Genomic DNA, 20912 nt, shown 5'->3' with positions numbered 1-20912 from the left:
TGGCTCGGCTATTTTCAATGAGGACGACACGAAACTGTTTTCAGTCCCTGAGAAATACGTGGGCAGAGATTCAGACGTCTGGAACCACATGTCTCGATTCTCTCTCTGATCTCTCTCTCATTTCAGTTCAAATCCAAAATGCTATATCAGTATTTTTTTAAGCCATGTTTACACAAAGGTGTAAACAACTTGAAAAAGGTATATATAGAGCGCTCTTCCTTCTGTCTCCTGTCTTCCTTTTGTCTTTTTTCCTCATCTCTTCTCTGGCTCTGATTCTTTTTATTTTCCATTCTCTCCTCCTCGTTCCCTCCATTTTGTCTCTCATTTTCCCCTCCTCTTCCGTCTCACTCTTTTCCCTCTGTTTGTCCTCCCTTTCTATCACTTTCCGCTTTCTCTTTTTCCTCTGACTGTCTCTTTTCCATTCACCCCCTCTTTCTCTCTCCGTCTTTATTTCTCTCCCCCTTTCTCTCGTCTTTATCAATCCATCTCATGGCTCCTCAGATCTCGCTGCTCTGCTTCTTTTCTCTCTCTCTCTCTCTCTCTCTCTCTCGCCATCTCTCTGATGTGTTGCCGTGCTGTTGCCGTAGCAACGTGTGATTTGGGACACTCTGTACACCGGCTCGGGCGTGTGTTTGTGTGTGCGAGACGGCGGAGGGATAATGTGTCTGAAAGGAAGAAAGACCGTGTGTATATGTGAAAGTGAGAACGGCAGCAGAGGTAAATAATTAAATGAAGATAATGAAATAACAAACGGTTACGACGATAGGATTACTGGAGTATATTTAATGAACGAGGGAGAATATAAAGAGGTTTATGCGTGTTTGCTCGAGATGAATCGTCAGTATGAATATTAAGAAGGAGAAATTAATAAACAGTGATGAATAAATTAACCTTAATCAGCTGATAGTGAACAGGAGGAGAGGAGGAGGTGAGAAGAACTGATGAGGGACATGGAGAAAGAGTAGTGGAGAAGCTTAGGAGGGAAGACTAGGAAGGATGTATGATGGAGGAAAGGAAGAAGGTGAGACTGAAGAGTACAGCTGGGCAAACAAAAAAAAAAACATGTCTAACTCCGACGGCAGAAGTAAAAATCAGGGAATCCATCTAAGAACTGTAAATGTGTTTTCCTGGAAGAGAGGAGGTTTTCACAGGAGAGGAGGTGAGAGCTAGAGGAGGCAGAAGCAGAATAGAGGCCTCAGTGTGTTGGTGTACCAGCGCAGGCCTGGTTGCCTGGTAACGGTTGCAGGGTAAAGTCTCAGCAGTCTGATTGGAGGAGAGCCTGGTGTGACTCAGCCTTATGTTGCACAGCCATTCCTCTGTGAAAAACAACAGAGGTCTGGAAAAATTTAAGCCCAGTAGTTGGGCAGGAAAGAGGCTGCTGACACCGTGCTGCGTGCTCATCAGTCATCGGCGAGATGTCACGGGGGCGGGGCAGTGGGCGGGGCTATAGTCAGAGCTATGACAACAACAGAACACAGCTGGTCCAAACAGATATTAAACTGTGTTTGCTGTATTTGCAGTGAGGTGCAGACTGTAAACTGCACCAGAAGCCTGATTTTTACATCGACTCTCGAGGGCGGATTGTGACGTAACGGACCCCTGTGCAAATATATGCAAACATTTAGGGCTTAACTTTGGTCTTTTGACGATCAGATTCATTGGTTTAACCCCTTTAATTTACTTATATCATGTCCATTCCAGCTTCAAGGGGTTCTGTTCCCTTGTCAACCACAATTTAAAAGACTAGACTCTTAATGGTGTTTAGTGATGCATGTCCAGGAGCAGTGTCTGAGAGAGACACACCCACTCTTTCTGCTGCTCTCTACACCCATTCATGCTGGGACTGCCCCCCAATAATCAATTCAATTGACTGATGAGGAGCCACATACCAGTAAAGATGGGGCACAGCTTCTCCCAGCAGGTGATGCCACCCTCGGAGGTGAACTGACCCAGGGCGACCTCCAGGAAGAAGACCGGCAGACCTCCGCCAAACAGGAAAATGAAGTAGGGGATGAGAAAAGCACCTGGGTGGAGTGAAAACATAATCAGCATGAAATCAAATCAGAACAATGTGGAAAACCAGAGCTGGGTTGATAAGCAAACCCTCCCTCTGTGTAAATAAATAATGCCTTACCTCCACCATTCTTATAGCAGAGGTACGGGAAACGCCAGACGTTCCCTAAACCAACAAAGCCGCCAGCCACAGACAGAACAAAGTCCAGCTTGCTGGCCCACTTCTCCCGCTGGGGGTGTTTGCCCTCTGCCTCGTCTTCAGGCCGGGTGCCAGGGCTTTTACCAGGAGATGGCTTCAGAGTGTCCTTATGGAAATCCTTCAGGCACTGAAGTTTCTCTTTTTGAGCCATTCTGCAGAAACAGGAGACAGAGGAAGAATCCAGTGAGAACTGATCTGAAATGAATCCACTGACAGCAGCTTTTAAATACTGCCGCCAACACATTATAAGCTCAGCAGACTTTCAGATTAACAAAAAACACTTGACACTGGTGACTGGTGGTAGTTTCTCAGTCTTTAGGTGTTTTCAGGCTGGAGGAACTTTTTCAGAGTTCTAAGAAACCCCCTTTTGTTGAGTCTGAAGCACAAGAACTGAGAACCACCGTAGTTCTTAGATGGCTGTTTTTACTCCTTTTCCACCCACATGGAATCAGTTCCCACACCTAATTTTAAGACCATAAAGTTGGTTCCCAGCTAGGACTAAAAAATAGCAGGTTTTTTCTTGACCTGAGACACTGACTGTGATGACATCAGTGTGCCTGTCATACTCTACAGGTTGGAAAGAGAGGATGAAGAAGGCAACAACAGAGAGGTCAATTGAGAAATCGTCAATGAGCTTGCAGTGGTCTCAATAATAGTTGTTCCCTGCTTGTTTTTGATTTTGGTACTACTGTTTACCTCCATTGTGCATTCAAGGATTAGAAACCAAGAACCAAAGCTAACTTGGTGCTCCTTTTTCAGGGGTACTCTCCCAGCGCAAGACGAACCCTGACTGACGTAACTGTGCCTTGAATGAACGAACTTAGCCAATGAACCGCCGTCTTTAAAAACCCAACAGACAACACAAACAGACCGACAATGACGTTCAGGCTTTACTGAGCCTGCAGTCTGCTAGTTGGAGGTTTTCTACCTCTTGAGCAAAAGTGAATGCCACAGTCCTTTTCGTTGGTTTTCTCTGGTCATGTGGCACCAATACACCTTTTTCACAACAGACATTTTGACATGTCATAGTAGTAAAAGCACAGGTGTGTTCCTTAACATTAATGTGAGCTGCATTCCATTTAGGGTCTCATGTACCCACACAGATCTCTGTTTATCTGCTGACAGCCTCTCACCCTCAACCAGAGCTACAGACAGTACCCTCTGCCTCAACATTTTCGGAACTAGCTATTGATTACTGGGGGGAAAAAGCGGCGATTGATTACACGGGTCACATCTGTCACACCTCACAAAGAAGATATAGACACACAATCAGTACGTTTACATGCACAGTTTAATTCCACTTTTAATCGGAATGAAAGGCCATTCCGATTAAAAGTGGTCATGTAAACGGTCATTCCGATTGAAAATTAAATCCGATGAAAGGGGGTGGTTTATTCCATTTGTCATTCCGAATGAAAGAATTTTGTGTGCATGTATACACTCATTCCTCTTTAAATTCATTCCGGTCTTTCTGCGCATGCTCGTTTCCTTGCCCTTCTGGCGCGATGACGTATATAGCTCGCATAGCAACGGGCTGCATAGCAGCGGGCTGAGATAGAGCAGTCGGACTTGTTGCACTCACCGGTTTCCATTCGCCACAGCACGGTCTTCTACCTCCCTTCTCCTCCTCAACAGATGAAGCATTAGCAGAACAAGGTTGTTGTCGTACTGCTGCTTCAAGAATATAAGCAAAACACGCCTGAAAAACGCACTAAGAACGGTGACGTCAAGCATCTTATTATCCGGAGCGAAGACTACAGTGTTTTCTTCCGGTAAACGTAAACACATAACATCCGCCCCGCCCCCTATCCAATCAGAAACCTTCCCTGCCCCAAACCTTGCGCAGACCTGAATACAGGCGATTGAACTGATCTCCCATGTAAACCCTCATTCGGAATGAATATTTCCCATGTAAACTACCTGGAAAAACTTTAATTCCAAATGATTTCATTCAGATTTATTTCATTCCAAATGAGAAGCCATCACGTAACCGTAGCCACTGTGACATCTCAAACCCAAAACTCTGCTTTCCCTGTCTACGTTAACAAAAAACAAATCAACATATTCGTGTCAGTGTGGATGAGGCTTTGGTGAAAGGGTGTAGCATAGGCAAAGGAAGAGCCTGTTGAATTCTGGAGCGGATCCCAATGACAGGGTGGATACACCCATTGTTTTGATTTTCGTTACACTGCGAGATAGGGCGTGTGGCTTTGGCAGAAGTATGTGCTCTCTGAGTGGCAATCTAGTTCTCTGTGGAACAGGCTGGATTGGAACGGACAGGCTCTGATTGGCTCGGCTATTTTCAATGAGGACGACACGAAACTGTTTTCAGTCCCTGAGAAATACGTGGGCAGAGATTCAGACGTCTGGAACCACATGTCTCGATTCTCTCTCTGATCTCTCTCTCATTTCAGTTCAAATCCAAAATGCTATATCAGTATTTTTTTAAGCCATGTTTACACAAAGGTGTAAACAACTTGAAAAAGGTATATATAGAGCGCTCTTCCTTCTGTCTCCTGTCTTCCTTTTGTCTTTTTTCTCATCTCTTCTCTGGCTCTGATTCTTTTTATTTTCCATTCTCTCCTCTTCGTTCCCTCCATTTTGTCTCTCATTTTCAGGATTCCAGGAGCACAGGTGTGTTCCTTAACATTAATGTGAGCTGCATTCCATTTAGGGGAGGCCCTGGTATTGTCCTTACTGGAATAACTTACTGGGACACTTAATGGAACTGAACCATTTTTAATGTTATCAGTTTCACCTGTGCTTTTTCCTACTATTCATTCTTTCATTTTCTGTAACCACATATCCTTCTAGGGGTTGCAGGGGCTGGAGCCTATCCCAGCTGACATAGGGCCAGAGGCAGGGTTCACCCTGGACAGGTCACCAACCATTCACACTCACATTCACACCAACGGACAATTCAGAATCACCAATTAACCTGCATGTCTTTGGACTGTGGGAGAAGCTGGAGTACCTGGAGGAAACCCACGCTGACACAGGGAGAACATGCAAACTCTGCACAGAAGGACTCCCCCACCCCACGTTCGAACCAGGAGCCCTCTTGCTGTGAGGCGATGATGCTAGTCACTGCTAGGCCGCCCTTTTTTCCTACTATGACGAGTCAAAATGTCTGCTGTGAAAAAGGCCCATTTGAAGTATTGGCATCTTTCTACTGTACAGACAGCCCCTAATTGTGAAAAGACCATCTTTGCTGCAGTGAAATACTTCAACAAATAATGTTTGAATATGTTGTAAGACTTTAGAACCTGTCCATAAACCACACATTACAAAAAAAGAAGAGCCTGGAGGGCCATCAGTTCGAGCTGATTCTTGTAGTTTGGCTTCTTTAAATTAACTCTGGTCTACATCGGGAAGTCTGAGTGTACAAGTGGCAACACAAGCCCTCACAATACCATTACCTATCCACAAAGCCACACTCTTGGCTTCGCTGCTGTGAGACTTGTTGCTAAAGCAAGCACATACAGCCTGTAATGATAATCATTAGGTTGGATTTAATTATATTACACATTTGATTATCGCATTATCTGTGCCAACACTGACTGTTAAACATAACCTGTAAAACCAGATCATCTAAAAACTGATTCCACTCAAAGGATGTAGTTACACAAACTGTGGCGTTGCTTCCTATCACATTAGAAAAATGTACTTGGTTGAGTTTTTGTATTTGGCTCATTTAAGTTCGTACTGGTCAGGGTGGTTATTTTGCGCCAGTTCTGGTCAAATGTTATTGTGATCTGAACTAAAGAAGGGGCGAGGTGCAGAGATATTGAATACGAGTCAAAATACGCCGCCACATTTGGGTTGGGTTTCAATTGCCGATTCTATTTTAGATGTGATTCAGAGTTTACCAAGGACATTTCAAAGTCATTCAGTGTGACCCAGTTTGCTCAGTGTTGTAACAACAAGGTGAGTTACTTTCATACATGTATCAGCTCTGAAGAAGAGCTGCAGTTAATCAAAGCCAAAACAAACAAACTTTAAAATGTCCATTTAAAGGTTAATGTCTAATAGTGTGGTGAAATAGAAAACATACCCCAACCCCCTCTTCCTCCTCCCTCCCTTCCTCATTAAAACTATTAAATGTGACACTGTGATTGGTCAGAATGTCTAAGCAGTGCAATCGAGGCCACAATGACAGAACCAGAGCTGTAAATTTCCACCTGACAATGACCATGAGAGAGGGAGAGGGAGAGAGTCAGGGAGAGATAGACATACTTAGTAGTCAGCAGATGCCTGTCATTGTGGAAAATGTCATGTCTTTATCTCTTTCCATCTGCCACACTGCTGTAACCTCACTTTCTCTCTTTTCATTTCTTTCATTCAGTCACTCTCTATCTGACTTTCTGCAAGATATTTACACTGAGCAGCATCGATGACAAGATGGCTTTTTCTGTTGCGCCCTACTGATATGAGTATTATTTCCTAGGCGCTGTTCCCAAAATAACAGTTTTACCATAAAGATATTGTAGACGCAGAAGCTTCTTTTACCTAGCTATAAAAACACTGTGTTTTTGTTTTTTATCATGTTTGCAAACAGAGATAAAATCCATCACATATGTATGACGTGCTTCTTTAAGACAGAAATATTTACAGTTGAATGTGCTGGTACAGATCTGCTCACAGATAAAGGAGAGAGCCGTTGAACTGAGAAAAAAATCTCACTTCTCTAGTTTCAATAGATTAGCTGATTTCTTCCTCCTTCTGTTTCTACAGATTCAAGTTCAAACCTGCCTGACAAAATTAGCTTTGATGAGAGTTCAACTTTCTATGCGTGTATAAGTAAAGTATACTTGGCACCTATCTAATGATCCCTAAAACTAGTTAATGATTTCAAAAACACTCGCATTTCTCTTCATGACTGACTTCCTAGACAGTTAATTAATAACACTGAGCAAACTGGAACAACTTGCCCTGTGTAGTGTGTAGTGTGTGTGTGTGTGTGTGTGTGTGTGTGTGTGTGTGTGTGTGTGGGTGTGTGTGTGGGTGTGTGTGTGGGTGTGTGTGTGGGTGTGTCGTACATTTTTGTGTGTAAGTATTTCCTGTTTAGAGAGACAGCGGACTCCATTATGTCCATGAAAAACTGTTTGCAGCAGTAGACGGTAATAGCTATGAGTCAAAGTATTATTACTTCCAGTATGGAAGCGGACTGACATTTTGATGTGAATAACAAAACCAGCTACAGAGTATTAGAGGAAATCCTGTAACACTGGCTAATGCTCTGTGACCGTGAAGAGAATGGAATAATAGAGACTGTGTTTATAGAAACACTTGAATGAATTGACCCTTTGCTAAGACCTGCCCCTCGAAGGCAGGTTGATATTAATGTGCAATATCAACAAAATATCCCTTTATTTTCATTGCCTTCTGTCACTGTGATCTGTAGTCTTTAGTTCGGCTTTAGCTTTCAAGTATCTTTGTCTTTTTAACCTGTTTTTAGCTGCTGAGTCAGTTTGACATCCTGGATATATTCTTCAAATACATATTGTAAACCCTTCAGTCCCTTTGTCTCTGAAATCACTTTTGTTTTTCCAAAAGATTGCTGATATTTCTTCAGGTAGTGCAGTTAGTCACAGTGTGGGCTCCAAGCTTACTCTGACAGCTTGACGGACCATTACAAAGGGTCGGAATCTATAATAACATATTCCTGGATCTAAATCATCAACAACTACAACTACAACTACAACTACTACAACTACTACTACTACTACTACTACTACTACTACTACTACTACTACTACTACTACTACTACTTCGACTTTCAAATGTGTTTCACTCATTTAAAATTGGTTATCTGACTTCAGGGCTCCCTTACTGATACTGCATGTTGATTTAAGGATGTATTTCATTGTAACTGCCTTGTTTTGGCTCATTTTTGCAAAATAAACAAATAATCACTCGACAATCCTACTGTTCATGATAAAAACAGACAGGATGGACATCACTATAGAGTTGGGTGTCATCAGCAAATAAATGAGAGTCAAACAACCCCTAAAAATCTCAGTCCTTGCAGATGATGACCCCCCCCCTTGGTAACGTACATATGAAAAAGAAGAGGACTCAGAGTTGAGCCTTGTGGCACACCATGGAAGCTTTTAACTCACCTGTATAACAGCTACTGCTGAAAGTTGAGTGAAATGTATCAAATTAGACTTGATTTGGTTACATAGGACACAATACAAACACTAGACAAAAATAATCCTATCTCTTATCCATTTATCTCTCAGGAAAACAATCAAATAAAGCAAAAGATGCGGAATATTAACCAAATATTTGTATCTTTAAAAAGGTTTGTCTCTACGATACAGGCCTCATTTTCACTTTGAGCTCTTATTTGGCATATTCAGCCATCTAGAACAAATAATGTTGCTGAACAAGAGGAGGAACGGAGGGGAGATACAGAGGAGTAGGATGAGAGTTCATGAGATTCACAATCAATACTGATGCACATTAATATCAATTATTAAAGAACTAAGCTGTGTGTGTTAATATAAATAGATGTTTGTTTTGCTACTTTATGTTTGTGCATCTTCCTTCAACCTTGTCATCTTCAGGGAAGATTGTGTAATACATTTACCCTGTGTGCTTTACAATATTCAAACCCTCTGCCGTACAGGACGTGGTGAGTTTTGTATTACCAGTTCTTTTGGAAAATTTTAATGTAGGTTGTCCAAGCAGTACTGTTCTACACATTAACATTCACTAACTTCCTCTAAACACTAACTATGCTAACACAGGTGCTAGAGGGTAAACATAATGATGATATGATCTAACATTTTGTTATGGTTAAAACAAATTAAGACATAAATTATACTTCACTTCTTGTATCAACAAAGAGTCTAATGATCTGGGCAATGCGGCTGCAATCCTTTTAACGTTGTTGACAAATACTCATTGAAGGTCTTAAATCTGGAAAACCACTCTCTGATTTCCATGGTGACATCACATCAAGTCGCCACTGTTTGACCTCACGAAGATCCAGAAGGGATCGAAACGTTGTCCTAATAAACCACAGTTGTGACTTGGAGCAGTGTGCAGGCTTTTTTCCTTTCCTTTTCTTTGACGCTTGTTGACAGCCTTGCACCTACCGGTGATGTGCGTATATCTCCTCCTCCATCACATCAAGTCCCCACTGACGCATAGCCATGCCAACAAACTGTGTTTTGCCTGGGTTATAAGGGTGGAGACAAGCAAACTGCCATGTTGTATTAAGAATACATGTTGACATAGAACAGTCTCGATCGTGTCGATAGCACTCGCCCTTGTTGTTGTTGTTACTACTCCTCATGCATTACGACACACCACTTGACAATGCTTGCCAACATCTTGACAATAGTCTTAAGTTAGTCCTCCAACAGCATTGGATTGATTGTTTTTCATCTCAGAAACCTCTGTTTCATGTCGCAGCACATTTGTTCTTGCAACATTGGGTTGTGTTAATGTGGTATCTTGCTAACTAGCATCTTGAATCCGTCCTGTCAGTCTTCCAGTTTTCCTTTTTGAAGGACAAATACAGACTACCACCACCTGCTGGTATGGAGAGGTATTTCCTCTCATGCAGGCACAGAACGTACGTGCTAGTTGGCTGTTGGCTGAGAAATAGGAGACATGAGACAAAGCAACTCTTGGCCTTTGTCACCATTTGTTCTTTGATGCCGGTTCGGTATGTCCAAGCCTTTAGAATAGGCTGGAAAAGAACTGCTGCTCCTTTGCATCAAAAGCTGAGGTGGATCCAGCATCTAATCTGAATGCATCCTGGACGCTTCATTGTGGAGGTGTTCCAAGCCAAGAAGACAAGACAAACACGCTGGAGGGGTTACATATCCCATCTAGCCTGGGAACAGCTTTGGATCCTCCTTGCTGGAGGACATGGCTGGTGAAAGGGGTGTATGGGCTACCTTGAACCCAGATGAGCAGCAGAGAATGGATGGACTTGAGCAGTGAGCATGAGCAGAAGTAGCTGCCATGGCTCACCTTCCAAAGAAAAGAGCCCCTTCCAAAGAAGCTCCATTAGAAAACCCAAAGTAGACAATGTCTTAGAAAGTCCTCAGAGTTACTGTTAGAAATTCCTAGATGACAGCAGTGATAAATCAACAGGAAATATTGTTGCCTACAAAACGACCTCTAGAGAGCGAGACTGGCCGTGGGAATCGCTGTGAACTGTGGGACGATTTAAAAGCTCGGGCCAAAAGCTTGGTGTAAAACATAGAGACTCATTGTCTGGTGTCTGTGTGTGTGTGTGATTTCTGGGCCGAGGCTCATGTAATGACTTCAGAACCCAGCCAGCATTACACACACACTTTCTAACCACTTACATAACACACTTTCCTATTTTAAGACCATGTACATTTCCACTGGGCTGACCACCTATTAAATCTACTCCTCTCCTCCCTCCTCCTTTGCTCCACATTTCTATCACTCCTCATCCTCCTCCTATTTTCCAGTCTCCACCTCTCTTTCAGTTTTGTTTTGACCACATGTAATAAACATCAGTTTCATTATTGCAAATGAGCAAGCCTTACTGCTTACTAATTTATGAAGAATGACCAACTCGTTGGATTCTAGCGTTTATCATCTAGCAAGGATGATAAATGTCATTATTTTGCAGCTGCCTAAAAATCAGATCTGATATTATACTTTACAGTATTTAAGGAAACACATGCAAAACCCAGCTGTGCCATTACCCCAGAAACCCCAAATAGCCCACAAATGAATAGATAGTAATCCAACATAATTCATTATGCTTCAACATTAATTATTAGTTCTTATAAACTTAGTAATCGGCCTAGTTTTGTGACTCTGACAGTTTTAATACCCATGACAGACACACTAGCAAGATGTCGAAGAAGTCAGTGTCTGGGATAGTTTCAGAATTTACAAAGACCCCCAAAAAGTCCAGTGCCAGATACAGCAAAGAAAACTGGTGTATCACAAAACTACAGCCATCTTTACAAATCACCTGAAAACTGTTAGTAACAGCTTAAGGCTCATTTTACCATGACTGCCCTCATTATTCCATGTGTCCTTTATGATGTAACAAATACAGACAATGGCACTAGAGTGCAGAGTCAAAAGTTTCACACAACAACAAATGGAGTCTGGTCTCATTCCGAAGTTGTGGAAATCTGGCGCTTGGGCAGTGACTTGCAGGCACTTAGAAAAAAGCTGTCCTTTCACGTTGGCATGATACTTGGCCGGTCGCTGTTATGGTTTAACTGTGCTCGGTGGCATCAGGGGGAACTGCGGCGGGACAAGAACGAAAGTTACGGTGGCAAAAGTCCAACAAACCGACTTTGGCCCAGGAGAGCGTTGTTCACGTCCCGTGGTATTATAAAGCTAAACCCTGATCTATTTTCCTAAACCTAACCATGTGTTTTTGTTGTTGGAGGAAAAAAAAAACATCAATTCCCATTGTTGTGCCGATTTAGTGCTTTTACTTTGAAAGCGACTGACTGTAAATGGTATATTTCTTGTGAAAACGGAAGTGTATTTTGAAAGACGACAATGCATGTAACAGGCAGAACTTGACATGGTGTCCCAGAACATCACCAGGGTATCTTTCACGTCGTGTCTGGACCTGGAAAATCCATGAGCAAACATCGATGCATGACAAGGTCGGAGAGAGAATGTGTTGACTGTGCAGAAGTGGTCCATCCTCGCGTTTGTTTTCTTTCTCCAACTCCCTCTCCTTGTTTCCATTACCCATCTTCTCCTACAATTTCCTTTATCATATATTCTTTGTTGTGTTTCTTTCTTTCCCATCTTTTACCCTCCCCCTTGTTTTCTCTTCCTCATACTTCTCCTCCCTCCTCCTCCTCCTCCTCCTCTTTAAACTTCTCGTCATTCGACTCCCGTCTTCTCCTCCTTTCTTCCTCCACCTCTTTCCTCTGCTGTTCCCATCCCTGAAGACTTGCATCTTCTTTATTGCTTCTAAGCCTCATGCCTCTGTTTGCATCTTCCGTTTCCTCCTGCCCGTTTCCTCGCGATCATTTTATCCTCTGCCTCATACCTCCTTTTATATCACCTTCATTTTAGAGAAATAGAAAGAGACAGACTTTATTTTGCATATAATCGCGTGAGAGGAAAAAATGGGACATGAGGAGAGGAAAAGGGAGGGGGACGCAGAGAGAAACAAGAGTGAGAGGGCAAAGCGACCAAATAATAGCGTGAAAAAAAGAGCTGTTAAAAGTTAACTGAGAAAAGGGGAGGGGAGAGCAGATATAGACAGGGGTTACTAAAAGGAGAGTGACAGAGAAAAGTGAGTCACATGCAGATAAAGAAAAAATAGATGCAACAGATACAACGAAACCGAGGAGGTTAGAGACGGCACAGGATGAGGGACAGAAACGCTGAGTGAATGAGTGTGCAAGTGTGAGACAGAGGCACAAAGAGAGATAACAGGAAGTGTGAAAAGTTACAGGGAAAACGGAGAGGTGCATACCTTTCAGTCTTATCTGGCTAGAGTCAACAGTCAGTGTTGATTCTTGGTAAGCCTTTTTGCATTCAAAATAGGCCTCTCTCCTGTTTACACATACTGTCAACATCCATCTCATTATCACACACCACGGGACTTAGTTAAGATTTGTATCTGCAACCTACAGCAGTATCAGTAGCTCCAAAATTTTCCAGAGATCCTTGGGTTGTTTTGGTTGTTCAGAGGACATTTGCCCTGACAGAGGTCTCTGCTCTTATCCTGAGTGAGTCAGTTTAGTACTAAGCTGGGGCTTATCATAAATGACGTGTCGGCTGCAAGAATGCACCAGCTTTTATCATCTTAACCCTGCATTCATGTCATGTCAGATAGGTGGCAAGTAGGGACTGCTATCTCAATTGCACCGAGTCAGATCTTAAAATATTCTGCTGCCAGTAAGTTTGAGTCACTAGATTCTAATGAGTAAAGAAGCTACTCTTGATTTTGCCAGCAGATGGCGCTGAAACTGCAGTTCATGCATAAATTCAATACCATCAATGGAGATTTATACAAAAAAATGCTGGTTTATAACTATCATGATAGTTAGTCAACTACAACGGTGATCATACCAGCATCAACTGGGGCTTTAACCATTAACCATTTTCTTTTCGCTCTAGTTCACCCTCTCTGCTGCTAGAGGGCGCTTGTGAGTTGTTATCAGTCAAATTAATACAATATACTGCACATACAACATGCAGTACTATGATGGAAGTTTATGATACTCGCATGAAGCAAACATGTTCGCAGCATGTTCTGTCACAGCGCATGGATTCTTGTTTTTTGACACCTGCAATGACACATTTTTGGCCACTGGGTGGCAGCAGGAGGAAGCTATAAACAACACTGACGCCTTATAAAACTGATATAGTGAACTTGTTAGCAAATAGGCCAAATTACAGTGATGTCGAAAGAACAACAATCACTTCTGGGTAGAAACTGGCAATTGATTTGGATTACAGGTATGTGAAATCAGCAGAACTTGTTTCTTTCTTTTGTCATTTTGAGCCGTATATAGTTAAACAGAGCGGTCTGATCTGATATTTCTGCTATGCTTATTTTATGTAGGCTACTGTGCTGCTTTGCTGGCATCTTTGATAAATCATATCTACCAGCATGGAAGCAAAGCAATGTACTGTGGGCGGGGCTGCAGCAAAACGCATTTTAGCACGAGGTGTGGTGACTTTGAGATAATGGCTCCAGTCTCCCCATCTCAAAGGGCCTTCTGACAGCAAGGTGAAGCAGTGAAAATATTCTAAATGTAGCGTCCACTTAAACTGTTAGTGTTTTTTTTAGGTGGAATTGTTGGCTAAAAACTAACTGAAGCAGCATTTGGTCAGCACCGTTTCATTTTATGTACGTTACCCGGAGGTTTTCTACCTGGAAGTTATTGTAAACAAACACTGTGTTTCAGCCTATAGCTGCTAGAAGATTTTGATTATAGTACTTTAACAGTAATCGGAATTAGACGTGAAAAGATTGGTTGATACCAAACATTCACTGTTCCAGCTTCTCAGCTCTCTACCTTTTGTTACCTTATGTAATGGTAAACTGAACATATTTGGGTTTTAGACTGTAAGTCAGACAAAACAAGCCATTTGTTGTGAGTAGGTCCCCTCTGGCTTGTCAAAACAGTGATGAACATCAGTGGTGTAGTGGAGGGTATACTCAGGTATACGGGGTATACCCACTTCTTTTTCTATCCAGTGACAGTATACCCACCTATCAGCAAAACAGCCATTGCAATATATAGGAGAGTATGCCCACTTCCTCATTGGTAACCTACCTATCTACCTAGTAGTACACCCACCTCATCAACTTCCACTACACCACTGGTGACATTATTGCTATTTTCTGACACTCTTGCCTTGCCTATTTGCTTGGCCTCCAGCATTGCTTCTAGTAGCATTTTCAAGAACTGCTCATCCAAACAACTTTTCAGACAATGCTGGAGTAAACGTGTCATTTGGGTGCAAAAGCTCAAACGGACATTTTATGACCACAATGAAGTCAAAGCCCGGCGAATCCAGGGAACATAAGCGTTGATTCTGAATGTCACATCGCTGATTCTTGAAATGTTTTGAGTTTGCTACAATGTCTCATCTCCGGTCCCTCCACCTCTCTTCATCTGGTCTTGAATGTACCGTAGCAGGCGATGGACGGCGACCTGTCCCAGCATGCTGTTGGCTGAGTTAGCTCAGTTGTCATGGAGCGTTGCTTTGCTTGCTTCATTCCTGGTAATTCTGCTGATCCATTTTTAATGCGGAGTTCTTCCAACTTATCAATAAACCATTGGTCTGACAGCCACAAGGTGGCAGTGGTCTATTACAGTCCGTCATTGACCTTCCATCAGAGTGACTGACTTCCATCATGCTGTATAAAGATGTGCGCTTTACAGTCCTTTTAATAACATTAAGCCTGAACCTCCAGTGAGAGCCGGCTGTAAATCAACATACTTACAGTTTTCACCTTCAGCTGCAAGGTAAATGAAGTCTGTCAAAGCTGCTGACCACGATTATTATCTGTTCACACTACAGCACAATTAGATAAAATCGTACAAGATTAAAGGGGCAGCTGTATGTGGGTTAGTGGTTCATGCTGGTTAATAGGTACAGTAGCAATGGCCGTTCAACGAGAGCTGAAGTCAAGGACACACGGTCATATACTGTAAGTCTGATAGCGACTCCTTCACTGGGACTAGTGATGGTTTTATTCACTGTGTCACTGGAGGCTCTCCCTCAGTTTCCATTTGTAGAAACAGCTCTGGAAATGGTGATGTGCTTGTGGCTAAGAATTTCACTGACACAAACACACGTTTTACTAATCTTGGGCTAATGATTTAAATGATCTGAAAGCAAACACACCTGCAGTTATTACAGTAGCTTTCAGTGACAAGACTGGCAGGACGGAGGAGACAACAGCAGTGTGTCAGCAGTTACTCAAAAACAACAGAAGCCCAGTACAGTTCCACTTAAATAAATGTCCATTTGTCATAACTGTCAAATCCATCCAGTCCATGAACGCTGTTTAATTTGCAGGTATAAACATGACTCTCGTGTTCAAGTGATGCTTCTTTCATAATCAGGTGAAGAACTGGGTGTGTTGGCTGAGCACCAAGAGAAAGTGCGTCTCCTACACAAGCTAAACTCCATTAAAAATATATATATAATGGAGTTTAGGATTAATAAATCATGAAGTATAAGTGTTTTATGGTGTTTAAAACACAGAATTGATCACTTATTCATCACAAGTCACAGCACTAATTTGAGCTCAACCTGGAGCGCGGACATACGGGAACTTAACCTGTTCAGATGCTGACTCACTAAGAGACGCACACAACAGGACACAAAGACACAGCCAACCCTGAGGTGTGTGTCTGGACGCAAGAGTTCTGATCTGATCCTGAACTCACAGCAGGGCTGCATGACTTGAAAATAAATTAATAAATTAATTAATGTTGTGATTCTTTTGACAGATACTACCATATGAATCGCAACTTTAGCGGTAACAGTAATTGTTGCATTTAATTTTCACTGATACTAACATGATTTCTGCTGTACCAAATATTTGTAATCCCTTGCATCTGGAATATGATCTGTGGGCTGCGGCATCTCTGTAGTAACACATGGCTTTATTTTTAAAAGTATGCTGTGACACATTTTACTTTTAACTGTGCAGCCCTAACTTATAGTGGCAGATTCAGAAGAGTGCCGCACATCAGCTCGATGACAAATTTACACCAGACAAGATTAGATTAAACTCAGGGCCAGGAGCTCTTGCATGTGTGCACACACACGCACGCGCACACACACACACACACACACACACACACACACACAGTTTTGTGTTGTAGATGAAGAAGATATACTTAATTAATCCCCAAAGCCACACAGGCCCGAAATATACACACCTGCACAAACAGGACCTACACATGCATTAAATGGAGAGATGTCACTTGAGGTTTCGGTGCCTTGCTCATTGGCACCTCGGCAGTGCCCAGAAGGTGAACTGGCACCTCTCCAGCCACCAGTCCACACTCCCTATTTGGTCCATGCAGGGACTTGAGCCAGCAACCCTCCAGTTCCCAACCCAGGTCTCTATGGACTGAGCTAGTTGCCAAAATGAGCCCACTAAACCAGTTTATCAGCCGATTCAGCTGGAAAACAATGGTGGTTCCACCCCAACCGCACAGCTGTAATGAACCAGTCCCAAAAATGTGATGTTACACTTTGTTTTCTCCTGCCGCCCTCTACATTTCCCTCACATGCTGACTAAGTGTGGCCGGTCACCACATTGTAAAGTGCTGCCAACCAACAAAAACTTTGCTACTTTGGGTTTCAGGGAAAAATTTGTTGACCCGTGGTGATCTGAATGCTGCTTCAGGGACTTTTTCATCCTGCCAGCAGTGCGATCCTTTAAACACCCATATCAGCCTGACCTTGTAGAGCATATACTGTGACACCAAACATGGTCATCCTCAAAACTATAGGGTCGGAGTTCGATAGCACTGTTTTGAATTCAGTTTTAGAACATCTTGTTGAAACTATTTCGACTTGAAAGTAAACTATGGGAAAAGATAGCTGATTGTTGAGTCTCATTCCCAGGTCTGCACCGAGCCACCAACTGAAAGTGACGGTGTTTGACAAGCTGGAAATGAGACTTGGCAATCGACCATGTTTCTCCAGAGTTCCACACAGCACCTTTTATCTCTATTAAATCTTGATGGTTTACATGACTTTACAAATAAAACCTCAAGTTTTGCAATGCTGATTTCACATCAATCCCTGGCTTCCTAAATGTTTTGGATGCTGCTCTTTGCTAACTGGAAAAAAAAAAAAAAAATCAATCTGTTTGTTAGACTTTGAGCCTTAACAACTCCGAGTAATTTTCCACTGTTGCAACAGATTCAAAATTGACCCAGCTAACTGTAATCGCAACCCAACCCTACCAAAGAAACTTTGCAGCCCTCATTAAACCCTCCTCTCTTTCAGCCATTACAACAGCCACAAATAAACTCAAGGTTCACTACTATCAAGACCCAAAAATAAAGACCCAGTACAGCACCCATCATTATTAATACAAATCGAAACTGTGTGCAGATATTCAAAGAATGATGCTTCTGCATGCATTTGACATTTAAGGTGCACCAGATGTTGAAAACATGTCAACAAGGCATATTTGCAAAATCATCCAAAAATATACAAGGCTGCTTTTTTTCTGCATGAAAACAAAATCTCTGCTTCACTGTCACGAGGCTGATCAGCAAAAAACTAAGCGATATAAAGGGTGAGGGAGAGGGGGAAAGAGGAAACGAGACAAAGGTAGAGAGACTATGAGAGACAGGCTGGATTCAGAGAGGAGAGAGAGGGGGGGGGGGGGGGGGGAGTGCGCGAGAGCGAGAGCGAGAGGAGGCTCGTGCTGAGGAGAAACAGCGCACGATGTGCAACGTGCGACTGAAGAGCATCTCCGCCTTCTCAGCGCACCGAGCGCCTCACTTCCCTTTTTTTGCTGTTGTCCAATAACGGAATTAAACACGCTTAAAATTGAGTCTAAAAACAAACAACATGACTATTTATTTATGCGTGAATGTCAACAAATAAACATGTTAAAGATGTGGAAAAGAGAAAAAGACTGTGGGAGCGTTTAAGTGTTAAAAAATAGACTGCTCGACATCCTTCACATAAAGGAAAATAAATAAAACTTAATAAATGATAAATAAAATCTCCCATAAATGCGTTTGACGGCCGCGTGTATGAAACAGTGCGCACCTCACGCACGGAGAAGACATGGAAAAAAAACTCAGGTTGCATTTAAAGCTGTTAAGAAATCCAGCAGTGCACACAGAGAACAGCCTGTATCCAAATCTGCATCGCAGCTCCACCACCTGCATTCACACCAGCACCTCTAAAAAACACCAAAAATACAAGAAAACACTCCTCTAATTTATTTCCACACACAAACAGCACAGAAACTCTTAATTGCTGCTCTTGATTTGCAGGAAAAAAAAAAATCTCACTCAGACACAAGACGAATAAATGCAATTAAATCAGAATTAGAATAAAAATGGTGATAAAATCACACAGCAGCACAGTTGTGTTTTAAAGGTGTGCAATGAGGATGTTAATTCCTCTTACCTGATGTGTTGATGTAAGATAGTGTGTTATTTTGTCCTTTTAATGTCCTTTGAGCGTGGTCCCTTGTCCGTTTCGTCTTGTCCGTGTCCTCCTGTGTCCGTGAGAGCGACTGAGGGTTGGACGCGTCGGTAGCCTGTATTTTAGCCTGTTTATAAGCCTCTCTTTCTGACCTTTGTCTCTCAAAACGGGGGGACATGAGACATCCGAGGCAGTGGAAAAACACCGGCCTGCCTACTCTCAGATGAGCAGGAGAGCTGTGTGACGCTGGTTAGGACCCGCCTCTTAATTCTGACAAGTGCGCCTTTACACGAGGGAAGCAGCGAGGAGTGGAGTTGGAGGTGATGCGAACTGTGTGCATCTTTACAAACACACTGGGGGAACTCTTAAATAAACATGTCCTTCATCATTGTTCTGCCACAAAGCAGCTCTATTCCAAAATCCATTTTACCATCAGCTGTCAGCCATGTGCGCTTAAAGGCTCCGCCAAGTAAAACACACATGTTTTCAGTTTGCAAAGTAGGATGCGGAGATTTACGAGCAGCACGTGAATGCAGCATCAAAGGGGGCATTATCCCCCCCACCCATTTCAGGAGTTGGTTGGTTGGTTGGTTGGTTGGTTGGTATCTTAACCGGCTCTCACGGGCACTCAGATTCTCAGCCGCGCTTCCCCCGCTCGCCTCCGTTACGCGCGTGCCCGTGTGCAGGCGCTGGGGTGCGCGCGGCGGTGGAAATAAAGGAACACAGTGTGAGGAGTCTGTAGCTGCTTCTGCACGCCAAGTAACAGCAGCAGCTCTGATTCCCACTCAGACATTAAAGAATCATGTTGAATGTTTGCAGTATTTTTACAGGCTGCCGTAATATAGGTGATCGAGTGTGTAACAACTTTAATACCACCTTCACACACACAGTATCAGGCCCACTGAATGCAAACAAATAATTATGCAATCCATTTTAATGCAATCAAACCTCAATGCCTGTCTGTCTCAGTCATGTTTCCTGCAGTGTTACTCCTTGTTTCCTCTTACAAATGTGAACGGTGTCTGTAGATCCATAAATATACGGGTGATGTCTCGTGTCCAACACAAGGAAGCACAGTTCTTCACAGATCGATAGAAATCTGATAAAAACTAGGTGTAGTCCTGGGAAAGCAGCTACTGTAAGGGCACATTCACACCAGGATAGTCCAGGGGACTCAATTGGGCTGGGAATGCCTAAAAATTTCACACTTTCATTTGGTTTGGTTCACTTTCACACTGCGCCTGGACAACATCACACTGTTACAACAGCTGCTCGCATGGGGAAGAAAAAAAAATGAGAGGAAGAAGAAAACCCGGCTCATCCATCCATCATGGGTAGCCACAAGCAACTGCGATACATCACTTCCTCTCTTTGGTTCACTGGATAGTCCGTTTGCATCTCCCACTGTAAGCGAACCGCACCAGGGTTCACTTGCAAGTGAACCGAGACCCCCAGTTTTCAAGTGGACCAAGGCTCACTCGTTTGGTCCGCACCAGAGTTTGAATGAGCGTTCACACCACTCCAAACAAACCAAACTATCTGTGGAAGCGGACCAGGGTTCATTTAAAGCGGACCAAATAGCGCCAGTGTGAATGTGTCCTAAGTTTTCTGCCATCCAGTAGTTTGGAATATCCGCTTGGAACAATATGCAGGGACCTCCACCTCTGATGTGTAGGAATGGTGGGCAAGTCATGTAGCAAGAAGGCGGGTCATGTAGCTGCTCCAGCTGCAGTTATACCTACTCTAAAAATGTCTGTAAATTAGGAGAACAATGAGGTCTGGGTAGTCCTTACCCTCCAAGCAGGGATAGTAAATGCTTGTTTTTGCCATGTTATGCCATTGTTATTCTTTATAAAATGCTGCTGACATGTATGTGGTGGTTGCTGCTTGATTATATCACTCTCTATTGTATCATTTGTTCTATGTTATCACAGTCATTTTTTTAGACACTCCCTGTGTTGTACTATGTGAAGTTTCAGTGCATTGTCTCCCCATACATTACAATACTTTTCCCTGTGGGATTTGTAGTTTTATGTTAACATTTGTGAGGCCACAATTTTAA

General features: G+C 42.8%; 1 protein-coding gene across 1 annotated transcript in view; it reads right to left on the bottom strand.

Moving 5' to 3' along the window:
- The window catches only part of LOC117256440 (sodium- and chloride-dependent taurine transporter-like), a 43766-nt gene extending 24728 nt beyond the window's left edge, over positions 1–19038 (bottom strand). Inside the window, exons 1-3 of the mRNA XM_033625859.2 lie at positions 18833–19038; positions 2135–2364; positions 1890–2024 (exon numbers count right to left, since the gene is read on the bottom strand). Coding sequence (XP_033481750.1) covers positions 1890–2024; positions 2135–2363 — 364 coding nt within the window. The 5' untranslated portion in view covers position 2364; positions 18833–19038. The remainder of the gene's footprint in view (positions 1–1889; positions 2025–2134; positions 2365–18832) is intronic.
- Between the last annotated feature and the right edge of the window lie 1874 nt (positions 19039–20912).

This window comes from Epinephelus lanceolatus, chromosome 1, assembly GCF_041903045.1.
Source record: "Epinephelus lanceolatus isolate andai-2023 chromosome 1, ASM4190304v1, whole genome shotgun sequence".
Taxonomy (NCBI): Eukaryota; Metazoa; Chordata; class Actinopteri; order Perciformes; family Serranidae; genus Epinephelus; species Epinephelus lanceolatus.
This window is presented reverse-complemented; position numbering and strand designations above follow the sequence as displayed.